Source organism: Trachemys scripta, chromosome 7 (assembly GCF_013100865.1).
Source record: "Trachemys scripta elegans isolate TJP31775 chromosome 7, CAS_Tse_1.0, whole genome shotgun sequence".
In the NCBI taxonomy this organism is placed as follows: domain Eukaryota; kingdom Metazoa; phylum Chordata; order Testudines; family Emydidae; genus Trachemys; species Trachemys scripta.
Window position 1 is genome coordinate 101,802,866 of NC_048304.1, and position 24,261 is coordinate 101,827,126.

General features: G+C 38.5%; 1 protein-coding gene across 1 annotated transcript in view; it reads right to left on the minus strand.

The window, feature by feature from the left end:
* MGMT (O-6-methylguanine-DNA methyltransferase) overlaps positions 1–24,261 on the minus strand; it is a 294,502-nt gene that overhangs the window by 255,112 nt on the left and 15,129 nt on the right. Inside the window, exon 2 of the mRNA XM_034776848.1 lies at positions 21,315–21,362. Within this exon, the coding sequence (XP_034632739.1) occupies positions 21,315–21,362 (48 nt within the window). The remainder of the gene's footprint in view (positions 1–21,314; positions 21,363–24,261) is intronic.

Below are 24,261 nucleotides of genomic sequence, written 5' to 3' on the forward strand. Positions count from 1 at the left end.
TTCTTATATTGAGCTAGTAGTATCTTTAAATACATAGTGTGTTAAAAAATGTCAGCACTTGTTGCCCCAAAGAGCCTTAAATAAGTATCATAAATATCACCTGAATACATACTGCAGCGATTCTTAGCTGCAAAAGCTGGATTTCTGGCCATGTAAGATGAGAAGGACCTGCTTGAGGCCAGCTTCACTCTGACAATAGTGATGCTGCAATGCGGTGCAATAAACTAGCCAACTTTCATTTTTTCCTTCTACATAAAAATATCCTAAAGACACATGACTTCAATACTTTTACTTATTTACATTACAAAACTAGTATATGAACTATAATCCTCAGAAGTCTCTATTGTTTCTATGACTCCATATAATATTAGCGACTTGCCAAAAAGAAATACTAAAAATGTTGTTGAGTTTTCAAAAAGAGAATCAATAAACACCCAAGGAGCTGCTTCTTCATTCTAATTATGAGAAAGAAATATTGGCCCTAAATTCTTAAAATGCTGATTTTTGGAGCGTCGTAGTTTTCCCTCGCCTTCTTTTTATTGATTCTAGTTTTGTATTAAAATTAATTTAATGAAAGTTTGAAATACTGGATTTCAATTTAAGGGGAATATGTTACAGGTATCTGGAATGGTATAGCAATTTGTTATATGATTTCAATTCTAATGCTACAGTAACTCATTCTGGTCCAGCAAGTTTTATTCCTCTCATCACAACACTCTGTATTAATCACATCAAATTTCTTTGTGAAGGCAACTGGGATCAGCGACTGTCATAAGAAATAAGAAGTTAGGAAGTGTCTGTTTCCATCATTACAATCTCCATTATAATAAGGTCATAAGGGCAGACAGGAATTGTTGTTTAATATACAAATACCTTTCCTATTTCTAACATAAATGTCATAGAGCAGTGCTTCCCAATATGTGAGCCGTGGGAGCCCAAGTGAGCCACGAAGGGTTCATTCAGAGTTTTTTTGAGAGGGCGGGGGAATGAATTGATATGCCCCTTTTCTCTTTTTTTTTTTCTAATTAAGAGACTATTAAACTAGGTTTAAAAATTACCTGCATCTTATGCTGCTGCTGCCAAGGTTGGGAGCCTCTCTGTGCCCTCCACTCCCCAGAGAGCATTCAGCAAAGAGACTTCCTCCTGGGGCAGGAATTCAGCAGGAAGTTTCTTGGCTGAAAGCACCCTGCTGAGCAGAGGGCAAAGACAGGTTCCCAGTGCTGGCAGCAGAAGCACCAGCACTACCAGATAGCGGAAACTGGGCTGAGGGAAGCACAGGTGTGTCTTATCTTTATAATGGAAGGATTTTTACCAAGTGCTAAGCCTACATGTACTTAGCTTTAGGCTGAAGATGATTTTAATAAAGTTGATCAAAAAAGGAAGAAAAGTAGACAATACACCGCTACCCCTATATAATGCAACCCAATATAACACGAATTTGGATATAACACAGTAAAGCAGTGCTCCGCGGGGGTGGGGCTGCACACTCCAGTGGATCAAAGCAAGTTCGATATAACACGGTTTCACCTATAACGCGGTAAGATTTTTTGGCTCCCGAGGACAGCGTTATATCGAGGTAGAAGTGTACAATGATAGCTACATCATGTTTGCATTTTGGTCACAATAATACTGCAGAAAGTCCACAGACACGATGTGTCATTTATTTTCAAGCGTTAGGAAATGAAAGTATGAGGTCAGGGAAACTACTGAGACTTTTAGAAACCAAACACCTGGAATTCGGAAATAGGAGTCAAGATTTTTTTCCTTCTGAACCAAAAAGAATTAAAGCAGGAAAAAGAGTCATAATTAATTAAGCAGCTATTCAAAAAGTCTTATAAGCACCCTATATTATGGCTAGCAAACTGCCAGATGCAAACAAGCACACACCAATGGAAAGACTATTCTTCCAGCAGCAATAGACATGTAGAATTGTAACTGGGGAATAACCAACCATGGCACTGAAAAAAACATTCCCATGTCAATAATACCATCTGTTGACACATTGATGACCTTGCAGAAAACATCCAGGACCAATCGATAAACAAGTCAATATCTTGCACTGCATTTTGACAAATCCACACACATACCCAACACGGCCCAGGTTCTGTGTTATGCGAAATTTGTCAAAGCAGGTACAAAAGTTGAAGAACTTTTATTTTGCAAAGAAATCACAAAGAAATTGCAAAGAAACCAGTGAGGAAATACTGAAGATCCACAATAAATTCATAGTAGGCTGAGAGTATCAGACTGCCCTGATGGGGCAGCAACCATAACCAGAGAGAACCATGGGACTATATGGGCAATGTGGACTTTTTAATTACATTAGGTTACCTGGTGTACCTATTTGGCAAACCAAATGTGCTGAATCTAGTACTTCAAGGTAGGAATACAAATATACTAGATATGAACGAAAATTGGGAGGGATTCATGAAGCAGCTTTATTTGGGAAATGTCACATTGAAAAGAGAGTAACTAAGATGTTTCCAGTATTATCAGACTTTTAAAAATAATCAAGTGCAAGTGAGAACAATGCTATTACAGAGCAAATATTAACTCATTTGTCTGGATTGTATTCCCATAATGATCAATGTTTTCCTGGAGTTGAACATGAATCTCCAAAACCTGTTCTGCACAACAGTTGACTTCATTCCAATCTTAAGTATCTCAACTCAAGAAAACTTCTTAGAATTCCCAAGTGATCACACACTGAAAACCAAGTTTTCAAATCCAGCAACCCAAGAATTCTGGTTTTCTATTAAAGCAGAGTAATTGAGCAGCCTAACCCCATAACTCTGCAACAGAAAAATACAAGTTAAGAAGATTAAGATTTGCCTCAAGATAAGAAGTGCACAGTTCTGCTTTATTCCATCTTCCTCTGATGACAATCTTGTCAGTGAATGGCTGAGAACTTCCTGACTCGGAGTAAGGAAGCAGCCCTATGTTGAAAAATAAGCTAGCAAGGGAAGAAAGGGGAAGCAAGAAGGTAGCAGGGAAGCATGCTTCTGGTGTCTAGAGGAAAAATAAGAATGGAGATGACGATAGGGTGGAAAGGATTACGGTAATTTAAACAAGTTAAAAATGGAGCAAAAGATGGGACGGGGTTGAGAAGAGAGAAACACAAGAGAAAGAATATACTCTTCATCTTAGACCCCAAAGACCAGTGAGTAGCTTCACATTTCTCTTCATGCACATTTGGATATGTCCACTGCATACACATTGTGATACAGAAGGGCCAGAGAGCAGCAGTGGAGTGCTTGAGGGGAAATATATAAGCCCAAGGCTAATTAAGGCGTGGTTCCCTGTAGACTAGGGAGTGTGGCTACAGGTTAATTGGAGGACCTGCAGTCAATTAAGGCCCTGTCAGCAACCTAATAAAACCCCCTGCTTCATGCAGTCAGAGAGAGGGAGGAAGGAGAGAAGACTGGAGCTTGGAGGTGTGTTGTGAGACTTGAAAGATCAGAGAACCGAAGTAAGGGAGACCCTGCCCCAGCAGGGGAGGGAGACTCCCTCTCTCAGCGTCTAAGGACCGAAGGTACCCCACCCATGGGGGAAGAGGGTAAGAAACCGCAGCGGTTGAGAGGGGCTCAGAGTGAGGAGCAAACCCAGACCCCTCCCCCGCTTCCCTCCTTTACCACCTTCCCGGGCCACTAGCGGGGCCCTCGGTGCCCCAAGGGCAGGGGCAAGGGGTGGCATCTTAGCCCCCGCCAAGAAAAGCGCAAGCCCCACCATACTAACATCGGCCATCTTGTCACAACATAAAAAAAGTCTTTTAATTCACTTATTCTATGTGAAAATTCATCAAGCCTCTTTTGAACTCTTTGAGGTTATAAAGCTTCTCAACTTTCCACAACAAGAGCGCCTCTTGTGATTTTGTTTCTATTGCTTATGAACAGCTTATTCTTAAATATGTCAAAAACACCAACTAAGAAGTATACACAAGTTATAAAATAGACTTTATAGGAAACATCCCTTTTGAGGTCACTTGACATACATGACAAACTAATATTAAAATGAAAGAAAAGTTACCAAATTATACAGACCATAGAAAAAGTACCCAACATCCCAGAAAAGGAAATAACACCAAAGAATAAACTTCGGCCCCAATCCATTGATTTATAGAAGTTGGATCAGGCTCTTAGTAGTGAGACAATTTATTCACATCCAAACATATTTCAGTATTAATATAAGTATCTGTTATCAAATACATACAAACAAAAACCCTGCAGTAAAAACATTAAGGTTGCAGTCAAGACTTCAAAAACTGGTAAATGCGAAAATTAAGATTAGCTGTTCAAACTTAGTTCACCCTTCCATATGATTAAGTCTTCAATTACATGATCACAAATCCATAAGACCCTTGCCTCATTCAATGCACTGAAAAACTTAAGTCTTTCACATTTTTAAAAATAAAACTGAAAAATCTCTGAAATGTCATAAGGTGGTCATAACGACGCCCATATGAGTCATCCACAGAGTTGGAACCTTGACAGACCTCAACAAATTGAGCAAAGAGAATAACTTGTAGTAGTAGTAATGTTATCCTCTATATGGACCAATCAGTAAATAAGGATGAGATAAAACCAGTCGGTTTCACTACTATTTGCTAGACAGCAGAGGAATGTTGGAATTCTAGAATCTAGAAGAGAATCCTGGATTCCCAAGGGTTGTATTTCTCGTGATTACAGACTCTTCTGCTCAGTTCCTCACAGCCTGTCTTTTTCTATACCCCTCCCATTTACTCCTATCCTCCAGCCAAACCCTGTCTCTCCTCTGCTTCTACCCACCCAAATATTATCCCACACCGTATCCCTCTTTCTGCTCCTCACCCCTTCGCATCTAAGTCTGGGTGATTTCTCCTCCTCCATTCTGCCAGAGTGCCTGCAGAGAAGCAACAGCAGCTCAGGTGGGAAAGTCTTGCTTCTCAGTTCAGCTGTCCAGAAGCAATGGTTACTGGTGGCCAGGAGAAGCAACTGCAGAAAAAGTCCTGTGCAGACCTTGGCAAGACCATTCTCAGTACAGATGTAAGTTAGCTGCCACACTATCAAACTTCTGTGAGTATGTGCAAATAGTGATATACAAAATGCACTACTGTAATACAAATATGATAAAGACAAAGAGCATCCTAGCCTATCTTAACAGCCAGAGATAGATACATACCAACACCTTCAATTGCACTCTGAAGTGAGCAGATGGCCCACTTTCTGTCTTCCCTGCTTAAAACAAACAGGTGCATCCTGCAGTAGCAGAAGGTTTTGAGTAGTCTTCAAGAAGTGAGCACATTGCATTAGTTCAGCCTGAGTTCAGAAAGTTTTGGATGATTGTTGTGAGGTTTATATTGATGAGTAAAGGTCATAATCTTTGGGCCAATCAGGCTCTTTAGCCATATATGCCACCCAGCAACACAAGAACTGTGATGGATCCAATAAGAACAGAAAAATGCAACCACAACTGAGAGAAGTAGCAGGTATTGCACCTCATAATGGAAGCTGCATTTTCAGTCACTGGGACAATTACACTTTGCTGCATTCATGAAAACAAGTAAAATAGATTTTACACAAATTATGAAAATTCATTTTTACTTGGGAGTTCCCCCCATATCCAGATGTACAGAGTAATTATGATCAAACCTGCACAAGTTCTGGCTAAATCCAAAAATGATAGATGTGTATCCAAAGTTCAAACTCCAAGTTCTCTCTGATCTACTCCCCAACCCACCCAAACCTTCTGTCTGTTGATCTTCCATTACCAATATCCTCCCCCAGTATAATCAAGTGTTGGAAAATAGGCAAGGAGACTAGTCAATTTCCATTTAGTTTCTGTCTCCCTACAGTCAGTCTTTTCCTCAGCCTTCAATCCATACTCATCATAGAGCCCTGTTTGTTTCGTTGAACAAGGACAGGTTAGGTTTTTTGTATGTTCTTAATAAACATCATACTCCGGGTTTCTATGGCTAAGAGGTGTTTCACCAAGTGGGATTATACATTTCTAATCTCAAAAAAGTAACAAAGATCAAAATATTGTAGCTTGCCCAACAGACACTATCCAACACGCTCAGACTTTTACCATGGATTTTAAGGAATATCAGGAAGAGAAGAAACTAATTACAGTTGAAATATCCTGAATAGAATCTTTATCTGCTGATTTAGCTCAGGAGAGTAAATCCCTATATACTTGGTTATAAAAGAGAGAGAGAGAGAGATTACTGATCCCTTCCCAGCTGTTAAGGAGCACTACCTGAATACAGATTTCTTCAGGGATTCCATGATAGAAGACAAAAGTTGTGAGTAGAATGATGTCAGTTCCCAAAGGCATTCACTCATACTTATCCAGAAAGTAAGACATCTCCATAACTTTACGTATGCACTCACAAGAGGAAATGCAGAGAGACTGGAATGATGCCTTTATTAAATGACCAAAGTGGAAGAATCACAAGAACTCCGGCAGTACTAGCCTGAACCAGGAGTAATGTGAGCAACAGTTATGCAGCTTCCTGATCACAGCGATGTTAACTCACCGTTCTTCCTTAAATGCAAAACTCACATTTCCAGGCCCACTGTTCTTTAACAGAGGCTGCCAAATGTGACAGCATAAGCCAGGAGTGGCCAAACAGTGGCTCATGAGCCACATGCGGCTCTTTTACTATTAAAGTGCGGCTTGCGGAGCCCCCCACACCACCCCCCTTCTCCACCTATCAGATGGGGACCTCTGCCTTGCAGTGGGGTGATGAGGTAGGGGCTTCTGTCCAGCGGGGGCGGGGGGGGGTCTTGGGGCTTCAGCCCTGTGGGGCGCACCTGCTGGGCTTCAGCAGGAGTGGGCTGAAGCCCTGAGCCCTGGCAGGTGCCTCCTGCGGGGCTGAAGCCCCGACCCTGGCTCCCAGCAGACATACCCCAGCTCTTGAACTTCTAAACATTGTTGTATGTGGCTCGGAGGGCAAGTAAGTTTGGCCACCCCTGACATAAGCCCTCATACACACACACAGTTTGATTACACTATATTCAAAAGTCACTTCACCAATAATATCGCCTCTCTTTCAGATTCAAATAAGCAAGTATCAAAAAGAGCAGAAACCAAGTGCAAGTCGCCAAAGAAATCTTCAAAGAATTTGCTTGCCTTCTGTATCCACTTGATAAAAAAAAGAAATATTTGAAGATGGAATATTTCATTGAGTCAGTGATGAACAAATGCCTCAGCCTAACATTGGGAAGCACTAAGTTTTCAGAGATGCGGTATTTCAGATTAGACATCAATTCAAGTTTGCAATTAGTTATATTCATTAAAGAGTTCATGGCATTTTTCCAATGAGTTTGATATAGTCGCCCTATATTCATAGCCCAGACCAGAATTTAAACACCAATCCTATTGCAAAAAGTGTCAGAGCAGATGTTTGTATTGGTGTATGCACATATAGTGCAGAGTGCTTGGGGTGTGTGTGTATATATTATTCCCTTCAAAACATAATTAAATAATAATAATACATTATTAAAGAATGGTATTGGGGCTGCAAAGTCAAGCACTCAGAAGTTAGAAAATGCCAGAATTAAGGTTGCCTGTGCAAGCTTAATACAGTGCCCTTGTACAACCTTTAATTTCACAGACTCTATACTTTAAGGCCAAAAGGGACCATCATAATCATCTAGGCCACAGAATCTCAGTCTCCCATTCTTGGTAATAAACCCATAACCTCTAGCTGAGTTACTAAAGTCCTCAAATCATGATTTAAAGACTTCAAGTTACAGAGAATCCACCACTTAGTTCAAACAAGCAAGTGAAACCATGTCCCATGCTGGAGAGGAAGGCAAAAAAAACCCCAAGGATCTCTGCAAGTCTGACTTGGGGGAAAAATTCCTTTCTGACCCTAAATATGGCGGTCAGATCCTGAGCATATTGGCATGACCCACCAGCCAGACACCTGAAAGAGAATTCCCTGTAGTAACTCAGAGCCCTCGCCGTCTAGTGTCTCGTCTCCAATGGCCGTTGGAAATATTTGCTACTAGCAGTCACCAATGAGCCACATGCCATTGTAGACAGCCTCCTCATAAACTTAGCTAGCTCAATCTTGAAACTATTTATGTTTTTTGCCCCCATTGTTCCCCTGGGAAGGCCATTCCAGAACTTCACTTCTCTGATGGCTAGAATCCATCTAATTTCAAGCCTAAACCTGTTTATGTCCAGTTTATATCCATTTATTTTTGTGACAACTGTCCCTTATCTCCCTCCCTGATGTTTATCCCTCGGATATATTAATAGCATGCAATCATATCTCCCCTTAGCCTTAGGTTCTCCTTTCCTCTGATCATCCTAGTAGCCCTTCTCTGCACCTGTTCCAATTTAAATTCATCTTTCTTAAATATGGGAGACCAAAACTGCACACAGTATTTCTGATGAGGTCCCACCAGTGTCTTGTATAATAGTAATAATACTTCCCTATCTCTACTGAAAATAACTTTCCTGAATGCATCCAAATAAATGGAGATATCCTATCTCCTAGAACTGGAAGGGACCTTGAAAGGTCATCGAGTCCAGCCCCCTGCCTTCACTAGCAGGACCAAGTACTGATTTTGCCCCAGATCCCTAAGTGGCCCCCTCAAGGATTGAACTCACAACCCTGGGTTTAGCAGGCCAATGCTCAAACCACTGAGCTATCCCTCCCCCCCAAGGATTGCATTAGCTTTTTCCACAGCTGCAGCACATTGGTGTTTCACAGTCATCCTGTCATCAACCAGTATACCCAGATCATCGTCCTCCTCTGTTGTTTCCAACTGATAAATCTCCTGCTTATAGCAAAAAATTTGTTAGTCCTTAAGTGCATGACGTTCACTATTAAATTTAATTCCATTGTTACTACTCCAGTTTTCATGGTCATCCAAATATTCTTGTATGATATTCCAATCCTTCTCCGTATTGGCAATACCGCCCAACTTTGTGCCATCCACAAATTTCCTCAGCACACTCCCACTTTTTGTGCCAAGGTTACAAATGAAAATGTTAAAGACTGATCCGTGAGGAACTCCATTAGTGATGTCTCTCCAGCCTGACAGTTCAACTATCAGTCTGACCTGCTGTAGTCTTCCCTTTAATCAGTTTCTTATCCACCTTTCAGTTCTCATATCAATCCCCATTTTCTCCAATTTAACTAATAATTTCCCATGTAGAACTGTATCAACTGTCTTATTGAAATCCAGGTGGATTAGATCTACTGCATTGCCTTTGAGAAGATTGATTTTTTTAGACAAAAAGACAGAGATCATGTTGATCTGTCACAATCTAACTTTTGTAAAACCATGTTGTATTTTATCCCAATTACCATTTACCCCTATGTGTTGAACTACTTTCTCTTTCAAAATTTGTTTCAAGACCTTGCATACAATTGAGGTTAAACTAATCAGCCTGTGGTTTCCCAGTTCATCTTCTCTCCCCCTTAAAATAGGTACTATATTTGCAGTTTTCCAGTCATTGGGTAACACCCCCAAATTTACAAATTCATTAAAAATCCTTGTTTGCAATATCAGAGCCCACTGATTGGGTCCCATTAAGCTGTTTGAGTTTGACTTTCATCTTGAATGTGGCAATTTCTTCTTCCATATCCTTGTTTCCACTAGCACGCTGCCACTACCCCTAACCTCATCACTACCCTTATTAAAATCTGAGGTAAAGTATTTATTTAAAAGTGTTGGGACATGCCTAGATTATCTTTAATCTTCACCTCATCTTCAGTGCTTAATGGTCCCACTTCTTTCCTTGTTTTCTTATCATTTATATGGCTAAATGATAAACTTTTTAATATTGGTTTTCAATTCTTTTGCAAGGTCCAACTCTGAGAATTACTAAAAACCTAGCACTTTTCCCCTATGCCTTCTGACCTCCAACAGATCGCTTGCCTCGCTGATCAATAGATTCTTCCATTCCTTGTACGCTTTCTGCAAGGGATTTAAACTGAGTTTAAAAAGTTAACCATTTAAACGATTACAAATATTTTGTTTAAACGGTTAACTGATTAAGCGGCTGGGGCCAGTATGGCTGGGGCCAGCACAGGGCCATGGGGTTAACGGTTAAGGCAGGTTAACATTTTACATCCATACTTTCTGCTCTCTCTTAATAACCTCTTTACGATGCTTGTTCATCCAGTTTGGTCTGCAATCCTTTCCTATGAATTTTTTCCTCTTGCTTGGGATACAGGCTTCAGATGGCTTCTGCAACTTTGACTTATAGTAATTCCAAGCCTCATCCACATTCAGATTTTGAGTTCTTCAGTCTAGTCCACTTCTTTCCATACAGAAGGGACGGTGCTCATTGAATGAACAATTTCCTCATGGGATTTTCTACAGTAATCTTCACCATAGTGTCTGAGTGCTCCACAAATATTAATGAATATTGTGTTGTTGTCACACCATGGGCAGAGTGGAGGTCCACTGTACCAATATCATGTTCTTGTGAAGTCATTCCTTCCCCCCCTCAAAAAAAAAATCTGGGGATACATCACATCTTTATTTTAGAAATCCCACAACATCTATCGGAAAAAGAAATACACATTGTACAACTGATATCCACAGCAAACCTTCAGGTTAGCAGAATAAAACAATGTATTTCAGGCCCATATACTTTGTTCTTAGTGAAGTTGTAATACACGCCTTTCAGTTGTTGAATAGGATTGTAATCCAGATCAAGATTTTTGAATTTAGAAAGTTACTCTGAGATATGTTCCACACTACTCATGTGCCATACAGTGTTGCCTAATTAGCCTTCTCAATGTATAGAATGTAGAACATAGCAGAGGAAGTTAAAAATTCTGTGTTTCCACAAGTGCATAATCATTAAAAAAAATTTTTGGCTTCACCCATCTTGCTTTCAGACACCCTATCTAAACTTACTTCCTAGATCAATTCAATTTCTCACACAACTGCAATCTTCAAGATTTTCATATAGAAAGCTATGCCCAATCAATCATAATCTGTGTTATTAATTTGCTATTTTCTAAAATCTAGAACCAAAGGTTTCAAGTCTTATATCCATTACAAACACAGTACCTTTTGATTTTCCCCAATGTTTTGCTAATATTCACACTGGTCTACTAAGTAAATCCAACATTGTTTGTTAAGCCAAACCTGTAATTTCAGATGATGTGAAAACACACGCTGCACTCTTGTTTCCTGGCTAGTGGAAGTTAGGAGTGAAATGTCCAATCTTAAATGCTTCCACATTTATTTTACCTTCCCAGGAACTAATACCAGTGACTAAAGGAATTAGATTTCAAAAATAATAAAGGACAACTGAAAGAAGTCTGCCATTACAGCCATTCTCCATGTCGTCCTTCCCCAGAGCCTACACAAGCCACCCACTGAATTCTAATGTATATGGCTCATTCACCCCACACATACATAAAACACAACACCTGTTTTCTAAAGCATTTTTTAAATAATTTAACAAAAAAGTTCTTTATAATACATTAATTTTGCACACACAAAAAATATATCAAAGGGAACAAAGTGATCTTCTGTTGTCCTATCATATTATGCTACTAATCCTCTTTGGGTAGTAATCAAAAGACCCAAAATGCCAAGCTATAAAAATTTATTTCCAAGTAGTAGAGGCCTCTGGCTCTTTGGCAAAATCTTCAGTCAGTTGTGTTGGCAGGCAAGGAGTTCTCTTGGTCTGTCATGTGCAAAGCTTTCAATACATTTGTCAGGGCTTTCTCATTGTCTTAAACTATATTTTTTCTTTATTTTATTTCTAAGGGAACTAGGTGTTTAGTTTTTTAAATCACAAATCCATTCTTCACTAGATCAGATATTTTGATCATATAAAGGAATCTTTTCTTCAAGCACATATAAAAAGCATACATTATTGTACTGGCATACCAATTTTAGAATTGTTCCTTGTATTAGAATATAGCAGGGATCAGTAGCCTTTGGCATGCGGCTCATCAGGGAAATCCACTGGCAGGCCGGGACGGTTTGTTTACCTGCAGCGTACGCAGGTTCTGCCGATCCCAACTCCCACTGGCCGTAGTTTGCCGTTCCAGGCCAATGGGGGCTGCAGGAAGCTGCAGCCAGCACATCCCTCGTCCCACTCCACTTCCTGCAGCCCCCATTGGCCTGGAACGGTGAACCGTGGTCAGTCGGAGCTGCAATCGGTCGAACCTGCGTACGCTGCAGGTAAACAAACCGTCCCAGCCTGCCAGTGGATTTCCCTGACGTGCCGCATGCCAAAAGTTGCCGACTCCTGGTATATAATCTACTGTACTTACACATGAAATCTTAGTTGAGGGTTATTCTCTGACAGAAATCTAGATCTACTTGGTCTCCAATACTTGCCTGTAACTTATTTTACAAAAACTCTCCCTAAACCAGACAAATACAAATGTTTGTTTTATTCCGCACACCCTTGCCACCTCTATCTCCCAAAGAAACATTTTTACAACATTTTAATTAAATAAACAGTACCCAGTGTAATAAATCTGACAATATTACAAGCATTTTGATATTGGAATAGCTGTCATTACTCAAAATTACAGTGAAGCGCCTGCAAACTTTTCATGTAACTAAGTTCCATGCCTTTTATATATTCCAGTTGTCACATATAGTGAAAAGGGTAAGAGAAGACAGTTATATATAAGGGGTAGAGTCAGTGCACTGCATGAATTATAGGCAAAGGTGTTATTTGGGTAGAAATTTTCCATGAAGAACGTCCACAATATTTTACCCATCTTAAAAAAATAAACTCCGTTTTGTTGAGAAGTTCTAGAACCTTCATGCTTTGGATTGAGAATTTGAATTTGGCAGTGTATTTGCCCTGGTACAAGGGATTTGCCTTTTTGCCATCTTTATGAAAAGAGTTTTGCAGCTAAATTCTCTGAAAATTTAATCTGTAACGTGCATGCTACGGCCCAGACTACAGGGACTGGGCAGGACTTTCTCAGCAAGTCTTCTTCCCCTTTGCTAGGTGCCAATGTGGCACAAAGCACAAGATCTGAAAGAAGGGAAAATGTGTCTTTTGTGCTCTCGATGCTCTCCTTGCAGGCACTCAAGCAACATGAAGGAGGAGGAGGAGGAAACAGCCTGAATCAATTACAGAGACGTGAAGAAGGGGTTGGATAGGGTAGGATCCAGGATGCGCATGGTAAAGAGTCAAGAGATACGGTGTTGGGCAGGAGCAAAGCAGAAAGAGAGATCTCCTGGTTAAGGCAGGATGAGCACACAACATGTCAATGTTGTTAGTCACTTCACTTAATGCACAACTGGTATGTGCTCAGATATAATAATAATAAGCATGGTTTAAGAACTTATACAGAACAAAACGATAGAAAAAGAGGGAACTTAATGATGCCCTGGAGAACTGTATTCTTGCTAAGTACGCTGAAAAATCATATTGAACACCCAAAATTAGGGGACACTTGACAATTTTAGCCTTAATATCTCTGTGCCTCAGTTCCCCATCAACATAAGAATAAATACCATCTAATCTCACAGAGATGTTATGAAGATAAGACCTTCTAACACTAAGATTCTAAAATTTGGTGCCGCACACTTAATGAGGAGGATAAGAAGCAATTTTGGATAACTACCTATACACTGAATGAGGCAGAGATCCTGTGAGAAAAATATTAGTACGTGATGTGACTAAACACTATTTTAATGATTATGAAAAAAGCACAAGATCTGAATGAATGAAAGTTGCACAGGCAGCCTTAAACATGGCATTCAGTGTACTGAATTTTGTAATTTGGTCTACATTTAAAAGTTAGATTGACATATATAGCAATCCCTTACCGACATAGTAATGCTAACCTAACCCTCAGTTAGACACAGTTTTGTGGATGAAAGAATGCTTTACTGGCGTAGCTACTTCATTTGGTTATCCCATACCAACGGAAAACCCCTTCTGTTGGTGTAGGCTGTGTCTATACTGCAGGGTTATGCCTCATAGCTATGCTGACACATCTCCATAGTATAGACATACCCTTAACATTATTTTAATTTAGTTTATTTTATATTTAAAAAAAACTAAAGGTTTAATTCATTGGTGAGCACCTGAAATTCACAGATAATAAAAGAGGATAGCCCAAGAATATGGACTATGAACGGCGTAACTCTGGTTGCGGGGATGTGAAGGTAGGTTCTTCTCCACAAGGCCACAGAGCCTCTGTAGCTATTGCTGCATTCCCCTCTGTGATTATTATGTCTCCTTATGCAGGACGGTCGAGCTGAAGAATGGGATGTCATGGATCTATCTTGTATCTCAGCTGGACCACTCTTTCCACAAGTGTCCGTCCATTAGGGCAGATGCAGGCCCCATAAAGCACAGCTGTTGGGGATTTGCAGCCTGCTACCCCATCTCTGGCACAGCTGAACCATACCAATTCTATTTCATGCATTCAATACCTTCCAGAGTATTTGACCATTAATATGAGTTTTAGCTACATTAAAAAGTGTCATACTTTCTCACTTTCTCTCAGTATCCTACCCCTGAATCAGAAATTCATGCAATCTCTCTTACTTGCCTTACATTTCAGGCACAGATATGGGTCTAGAAAGGACAACATTATCTTTATAATTGAAGTAGTGAAAAATACCTTTTCCTTCTATGGAAGCAAATACATGCGTTCCAACAAAAAACACTATTGTTTCCTTTTTTGGCACTGAGATATTTTTCAATTTAACTGTTATTTTAGTCATTTAAAATTAAATCATTTTAATCACTGATCTAATAAGGCATTTTGAATGTGAGTTCTCTAAAAAATATACAAGATCCTTGACTATGAAATATATTTATTTCACAAAATCAGAATGAGAAACGAAGCAGAGACTTAAAACTGGACTCCTTCTTAGGCATAAGAGTAGGGGTATTACAAGATTTAGACTTGCTGCGTAACAATGAGAGCTTAACATTTCCAAAATAGAGTATGAGACTCATGAAGTAGAAAAATGGACAGATGCTGCTATCCCTGTTTTCATAGTCTAAGCATGAACCCAGGTCTGAATCACTATTTTCTCTCATTCTGATTAGCCTCTGCTCAGAAAGCCATTCTTTGATATTAACAGTCTTGCTAACTGTTAACCCAAATGCAATCTTTCTTAGGAAAGCTGGGTGAGACAGTTGTGGTGCCACTCTGGTGGGAATTAGAATCCTCAGATTTCTTTAACCCCGCCAATCAGGTTTCAGACTTGCATACATAGCACTGGATTATGACTTCCATCTCGTGATGGAGAGGGGGGAAAGTGTCCATTGCTGATTCTTTGCTATATTAAGGGTTTTATAATATACAGCAGGAGTCACACTTTTTCCAGTGCTAACCATATCTTAACAGTGTTTCATGAGTAAGGCCAGATTTTAGCACGGGTATGTTTATTAAACGTCATGGACAGGTCACAGGCAACAAACAATAAATCATGGAGTTATTGAAGTCTGAGCCCCGCCACCACACAGCTGAATTATTGGAAATTTCAGGAAGTCATGGAAGTCTCATAAAATCACGGAATACGTGACCTTCATTACTGACTCATAGCCTTATTCATGAACCACTTCATCCCTCATTCACCAAGCTTTAGCATCCCTGTGGCAAACATGGAAAAGTAATACTAAAAGTATGTATTTTTAATTTTGAAATGCAAATTAGTAAATGGAAAAAAGGAGAGACAGCACCATGTGACCAGCCATTTCTCCGAGAGACAAAATGGTTGACAAAGCACAGTTTTTGAACTTATGCCATAGACCATGGAAGTGTTGCTGACACATCTGCAGTCTCTATCATCGGTTCAATGGACATAAGTGAGTGGTTCTGCTACTTTAAGAGAGATCCCAAGTGGTAGAGATCTCGAAAGGTAGTTTAGCAAAACTGCTCGTCTGCCCCTCAGGGCTCTCACGAGCATACCACAAGTTTCTATTTTTTTACCCCTCCTATTCAACACATGCTTGACATCACCAAATGGGTTAGTAGGGAAATATCAGCATGCTAAAGAAATCATAGCCATTGAACAACCAACCCTATCTCACGTGAAATGATGAAGCTGGCTGACTCAGTGTTGAAGAGAGTGGAGCTCAAACAAGACCTAGCACGCTGAGGTTCAACCTAGACTACACAGTAGTGTGTTGGTAGAACTCAACTGGAAGGACTGCCTCAGGGAGTGCGCCCACCATTATAGTAGTTCCACAATCTGGATGTGCTGTATATCTTTTGTGGCTGACGGCTGTGCATAGCTGAGAGAGAAGATGGTTTTTAGATCCATCTGCATGTGTAAGAGAAGCGTATCCTGTTCTTTCAGATGAAGACCCTTTTATTCCTGTCCTTGAACCTAGACTACCATAAAGCTCTTTACACCTTGAGACCATCCAGAAACGGAAACTAATAATAAGCATTGCATAGCAAAACCAGAAAATTACACTTGTGCTCTAATCAGCCATGGTCATTTGTTACTGGACCTTAAACATCTAATGGAAAGTATTTGTTTTAATTTATACCAACCTGCCTACACTTCTCTCAATTCATTGCCACAACAGATTCAATCAGCTAAGTGTGTTTGATATACACACTCAATAGAAGTCAAAATAAAATAAACCAGTACACTGAGCTGATGTTTTGTCTTGGTTTTTTTTTTTTTTTTTAAGCTGTTTTTTTTTTTGGGGGGGGGGGGGGGAGAAGAGATGGGACGTAAAGAGTGCAGGAAAGGAAGGAAAGGGCGGATTGGAAGATTCCAGTTCCATGGTTTGGTGCTCATAGTAGTCACATCACATTAGCGCTTAAATGTGCCATTATATGAAATAAAAAAATGGAATTTTACTGCCAGGTAATGAAAAGCAAAACACCAAGTGTCAGTGCAGTAGTATACAACAATCAGGGGAAGTATTTTATCAATTAAAATGCCATGACAATATCCTTTTACCTATTTAACAAATAATTTTTATAAGTAAAATATCTGTATCTAGATACAGTATCTAGGAAAACATTACACAGAAGGAAGCAAAGAATCTCTGTTTTTTTGTTTTGTTTTCTAGACAAATATATAATACAATGAAAAATCTGAAGTGCTATAGGCAATGAACATTAAGCTTTCCATACGATGCCATCAAGAGTTACTGTAAAAATGGTATAAACATTACATTTAAGAACTGGTTATATTTTGAAACTAAGCAAATACAAAATTTAACTATCATAACGATTCTGTATGGGTATACATATACATACCCATTTACAAAAAGCGTAAGCATATATTTAAGCACACCCTCTGTTACACAGTTAAGCTATGCACATAGACATACATATGAACTTTTTGTATCTGCATGGAGAAGAAGAGAAGAATTTTACCAGATATTGGTACACCAAACAAAATGTACTGCTTCTTAGATTTATTTTCATTTTTGTTCTCTAATCCAAGAGGTAAAGAGTGAATTTAATATCAGGTAACATTTCATAATTTTTATTATCATAATCCACAAAATTCCAAATCTGCTGTTTCTTGCATTCTCTGAAAAGCCAAAGTCAGCTAAATAAGAGATAATGTAACTAGGCATAACACAATAAAAGATATTACCTTCACAATGCATTATTGCTGCCAATTATAAGAATCACTTCAACTTAATTTCTAAAGCACAATCACCCTCAACTGTAACAGTCTCTTTTTTTAAATTTCAAACAGTATTACATTAAGGCAATAACTCACCTTCCAGCTATAATATCAGTCTCCCTTATTGCAAAAATACATTTCATAAATACTTCTCATCGACAAGTCAAGCTAATTCAGGTTAATTTTATTGTATTTTGGTGCTATCTCACATTTGTGTGCAATTACCTTTATCATTTTATTGCCATGCCAGAAAGTAATCAGAGCAATTATTTGAAAGAGGTGGTGTATAAACTCTAAATCACACTTGCTGGCATTTTTGATAAAATAGCAGCTTTATCTCAGAAAGTGGCAGGGACATCGGATAAATCATGCATCAGTCAAGTGTAGCTGACCCCCAAGTGCATTGCACAATATCAGAAGTGCTTCAAAAGAAACTTTCCTACCTCATCCATCATTCTTCATAATACTAAAATAGCTACACCTGAAGAGATGGAGCTGGAAAATAATAATAAAAAAACAAATCCAAGCAATATGGTTCAAAGCCATTAACTGTGTTCCCTTTTAAACTAAAAAGATAGTGGGAAACCTGGACTTTGCTCATAAATGAATATGACTTCATTGCAATAATCAGCTGTAAAGTGAGTAATATGAACAGTTTTAAATATAAATGAAACACCTAATATAACTGTGTGCAAAAACCAACGAAAGATTACCAACACACACAAAGATACAGACAGACTCAAAATATATATGAGAGAGCTATATGTAACAAAATGGCAGATAAATTATTTGCTATGGGAACACATTATATTCCTGCCCTAACAAGAGGCGATACAGGAAGATTCACATTAATATTGTGGTTTTGATTCTGCATTTCAGGGGTAGGAGTACTATGTGTATAAATATAGAATAACTCATCCTAACTAGGACACGGAGCCCAAAAGAATCCAGTTAATGTTATGATTAAAACAAGAAAGTCTGCATGGTTAGCGGCTCCTAAGTTTCTGAATCCTAGCAGCCAGACTACGGCCACACAGGGAAAAAAATACCACCGTATTTGCATACTGCTGCTGCAAGTTTCTTCAGAAAAACTAATTCTCGGACAACATATTTTTTAACCATACTCTCAAACATAAAGGAGCAGGCACTCCACCTTCCTGAGAATTACCTCCTCTCAGTTCATAGGCTCATGCCAGGGGCTCCACCTCATTTACACTTATACACATCCTGAGCGCACACTTGCATTAGACGCCAGCAGCCTTGTACTCCCATGATGGACTCTGCACAAGGCCTTGCAGGATCAAGGCTTACATGTTAAGTTGTGGTGCAAATACAATGATTTTGGAAAACACTCATCTTTATATCTGGCTTTGTTCAGAAATCATTTTCTCAGTTTCAGCAAACTAAATGCTCCTGTAAAACTGTTCAGTGAATCATGCAGTCTTTTTTTTTTTTTTTTTTTTAAGGGTCAATTATCATCTATTTCAGATTCATGTCTTCTGTCACTCTAACGTGGTCTAACTTGTCAGAATAATATGTTAAACCAATTATACACTATAAATAGGCTTTGCAGAATTCAATTTTTGTTTTTTCATAATTTTGACTGGTATCGATATTTATTTTTAAGTATTGTTTTATTTTTATCAGTTTAAATTTTCCATAGTTGCAGGAAATTAGGCGGAGAAGGTCAGACAATTATTTAAGAACAGCAGATGTTCAGATTCAGAAAGTTAAAGCTTTACACCCTTTAAAACACAAATTGTCAACATCACATCAAAATATACAAATAAAATATCCTTAAATCAATCTCTAACAACTTTCCAAGCAGTATTTTTCTTACCTTGCCTGTCTGTAAATTTCTATCATCATCTATAGAAATACTTTTTTGTCAATGTGTGAATGGTGAAATCAATGTTTGCTGACATTTAACCAGTAAAAATCTAATACTTTCAAGCCTAATTATAAATACCTCTAATTCTAACTAATGAAACAGAATGTGTTACAATGTACAATTTTATTGTATGCAGAACAAAAGAAAGGAGTCAATATTATACTAAAAAGCAACAGAGTCCTGTGGCACCTTTAAGACTAACAGATGTATTGGAGCATAAGCTTTCGTGGGTGAATGCCCACTTCGTCGGATGCATGACGATATATTACTATCTGCTATTATGTCTTCACACAGTACTAGTCAAAATCCTTCTCCCTACATTATACCAAATCAGGAGAGTTTGAATTTATTTTAGTTTTAGCATTCTGCCTCCTCAGATATCAAGAGAAACCCCATCCAACAACTAATGAAAGTAAGTGGGGAAATGAAAAGGTTAAATAGACCATAAATTATTATTAGTTTCATTTAGTTTGCCAGCTATATCATGTCTAGCTGTGAATGAGATTGAACTACTGATTCCTTTAAAAAGTCCCCGGTTGTTTGAAAATGAATAATATTTCTCTGCGATTAACCCCAAAATACCTGCTACAGGATATGCTTTCAGGAAGCAAGTGTACACACAAATATACTGCAGGAATACATTAAACACACAAAGATGGTTTAGAAAGAAAAATCAAACACAAAACACAACAAATCATGTTTCTTGATTTTTTCCCAGTATCAAACTATTCCACTTTTTAAAAATTAAAAATACACCTCTACCCCGATATAACGCGACCCAATATAACACGAATTCAGATATAACGTGGTAAAGCAGTGCTCCGGGCGGGTGGGGCTGCACACTCCGGCAGATCAAAGCATGTTCGATATAACGCGGTTTCACCTATAATGCGGTAAGATTTTTTGGCTCCCAAAGACAGCGTTATATCGTGGTAGAGGTGTAATAAGTCATTGAAAAGGGTCTAGAAAGATTGACACTGATTTTACACTAAGAAAAAACGGTATTTCCACTACAGGGTACACAAGATGGAAATGCACAAAGATACTATTCCAAATACATTACATTACACCATGTAAACCAGACTGAAGCTATGGGATATCTGCCACTATTTTATTTAGACATTTTTATAGCAGTACCAGGATTACCTATACAAGTTTGATTTTACTAAATATTACATCCCATGAGGCCTGATATTAATCCTGCCACAAATGTAATGAGTACAGTGCAAAAATAGTATTTATTACTTGTGGTCATTCATTACTGATAGTCTTCTTGATGATTTGAAGAACAAAGTCATTAGCAACATTAGCACTGGCTACAAAGTGAAAGACTTTCCATGAATTAAATAGATGTTCATTAACTAATCTTTAGGAGATAAAATTTTCACATAAAAAGGTTTTCTGCTTTTTTCTGAGTTTTCTGCTATATTATGACGTTTTCTTACTTTTCCCCATAAACACAACCATCTTCCTAAACATCTGAGCCTGTCTCAACTCATAAGCACAAAACAACCAAAAAGTCACAAAATGATTCTGTAATAAAAAGATATTCATTCTGTTATAAAGGCTATACTAATTATGAAGGGGCAGAAAACAGAAAACTTTACACTAAAAATACAGCACTGTCCTATTAGTTTATGCTCTATGGAAGATAGATATGTGATGGGGAAAGGTCCACTGATGCCTGTTACCAACCATGACAGAGCTACAGAGATTTACAATGCAGCATCAATCTTGTCAACTGAATTCTTAACACTGACTGCTGGACACTAGGGAAAAACACAAACTATGTTATGTGAACTCTTTTGTAATGCTGTTACTTTTTGTGTGTACCTAAATGCAAGGATATTTTCACAGGAACTTACTTTTTGATGAAGTCTTGATGCCATGTTAAGTACACGAAGGAGTTTTGCCTATAAGAAAGGAAAAGGAAATCCTGTTAGAAAAAGATAAGGCTACGACAACTCAAATTTCATAAACCGTTGACAAGAAAAGCACGTCAACGTTATCATTTCACCTCTTATTACACGATATACTGTTAGGATTATGATTACAAAAGTGGGCTCTGAATTTCAGGGCTTGCAGTATCAAAAGGGGGATGGACTGCTTTTTTGCAAGCAAACAGGAATTTTAAAGTTCACTAGGTCATCTATCATCTGTAATGAGCCATAATCAACAGATGAAATGTGGAGGACTTCTCTCATCACAAGCCCTGTAAAACTTTGATCCACAGGATAAGAATGCACTTTAAGAAGTGCCCCATTCCTGTAAAAATATTACTTAAAATAATAGACTGTGCTTCTGAGTTATTAAATACTAAGTACCTTTTTTGTTTTAGGAAATACATACGTATATTTTAAGGAAGGAAAATAAGGGAGTTATGTGAAGGGTAGTCTGGATCTAAGAGCAAAAGGAAGGCAGATTCCAAAATAAAGTACGTATTTTACATAGTACTTAAGCAGTTTCATCGTAACTGCTGTCATCCTATATCAGCTGATCTCAACATCTGAATTTAAATGTAACCTGCAAGGAGGGGGGGAAATGGGTGGTTTTCAGATACAAAAAGGGCCTCAGAGTTCTTTCACACATTTTTGTTTTGTCCTTTAAACCTTAGCTATGATGTGTAGTTACACTGATGTCACTGCACATGTGCAAGCCCCTAGTGTAGCCATGCTGCACTGCTGCAGTAAGTCTACACCAGAGTCTCAGAATGCACCGAGGACCTGCACTGATGTAATAAGTCTACACCAGAAGCCTGATCCAAAGTCTGCAGACGTCAATGGAAAGACTCCATAGTGACTTCAATGGGCTTTGTACCAGGGTCTAAGGCAGGGATAGGCAACCTATGGCACACGTGCCAAAGGCGGCATGTGAGCTGATTTTCAGTGGCATTCACACTGCCCGGGTCCTGGCCACCGGTCCAGGGGGCTCTGCATTTTAACTTTAAATATTTTAAAAACCTTATTTACTTTACATACAACAACAGGTTAGTTATATATTATAGACTTATAGAAAGAGACCTTCTAAAAATGTTAAAATGTATTACTGGCACGCGAAACCTTAAATTAGAGTGAATAAATGAAGACTCAACACACCACTTCTGAAAGGTTGCCGACCCCTGGTCTAAGGGTATCACAAGTATAGTTTTGTCTGTGTTTCTACAGCTGTGCAAAAAAAGCCCAAAAAACAAAACAAAATCAATTTAGACAAGACCTTGGAAGTATTAGAAATGTTAAGTCTTATTTTTTCTTCGTTTGCTGGAGGTCTTTCTTATAAACTCGTGTGTGCATCAGGAGCGTTCTGAGCCCTTAATTAGAGGGGTGGAGGTGTTGAATCCTTAACAAGGAGATCACTTCTCCCAAGTGTTTCAGTTAAATGTGTGTTAAAATAAAGAGCTTTATATAGCCTGAATAAAAATCACATCCTCTCTTAATCAGGCTAATCTTACATGTGACACCACAGCTACCACAGTTGTCCATAGAGTTTCAGACCTAAATTTCTAAGGTTAAAAAATAAAGAGAGAGAGAGAGAGAGAGACACACACACACACACAAATATTTTAAATAGTGACTAATGATTTTGGATGCCTTAATTTTTGATTGCTCAGCTTGAGACACTTCATTTGGCGCTAATTTTATAAGTACTTTCTGAAAATCAGGTCCCTTAAAAGTTATTTTGTTCTTGCATACCCCAAAATGTAGACACCTGAACTCACTTGGCACTTTTGAAAATCTTGGCCTTAAGTCTTAAAACCCCCATACTTTTGACAGGTCATCTTAATATAGCATAAAAGGAGAAAAAAATGGAAGCACATGAAGTTTTTTCTTTAGCAGATAACCTTCAAAAACTTTCACCTTCAGTAAATATGTAAATTTGTATTGTTGATCTTAATCGAGGCACTCAAGTCAAATAAAAGAAACATGAATTTGTGTAGTTTTTATTATTATTATTATTATTATTATTAAGAAGCTTTGCTATGGCACTGATCTAAATATAATTTTTAAACAGATAATAAATTTAGCCTTTCAATACATGTGATTTGAGCATCATCATCCCCATTTGACAGATCAAGAAAGAGAGATCAGACAGGTTGAGTGATTTGCCTAAATCACCTAGGTGGCCTTGGATGGAACTAGGAATGGACCAGAACTTTTGATTCCCGGTCCGGTGCCTCAATCAGAAGACCATGCTTTCTCTACTAAAACAGATGTCAATCCTGGGAAGAGTCATCTGAAAAATGAGGCTCCAAGTTACCATGCAGATCACTTTGCAAGATCAGGATCACAGTCTCAATTGAAACAAAACAGAGCTAGAGTTAACACAGAGGCATAGATCAAGTAAATTAAGCCAAGTACCAAGAATACCACATTGCCAAGTGTAAACAAACAAAAACAAACAAAACAAAACAGTTCCACAACTAGTATAGTATGTTGGAAAGTTAGCCACATTAATAGGTTTTATTCTATTAATAACTTCTTTTTTTGAGTAACTGACAAAATTGCCAACTGGTAAAGTATTCAGCAAGTGTCTCTTTTGGCATTCGCTACCTCTTCCTCAACAAGAGCCACCCGTCCGTCTGAAGCGGGTGAAACACAGCTTTAATTTGAAAACCTGAACTGAAATGTTCATGACTTCTTAAAAATTGCAAACACATCTGCAAACAGAACTCAAAAGTTCCACAACCTGTGCACATGTCAATTTCCTTTACATTGCAAATACTGATTTAATTAATTTCAGCCCAAATCCTCTCCTTTTCATTCAAAAACCTACAGAACTCTGCTGGTCTGCATCTCTCAGAAATCCCTCTGTGCC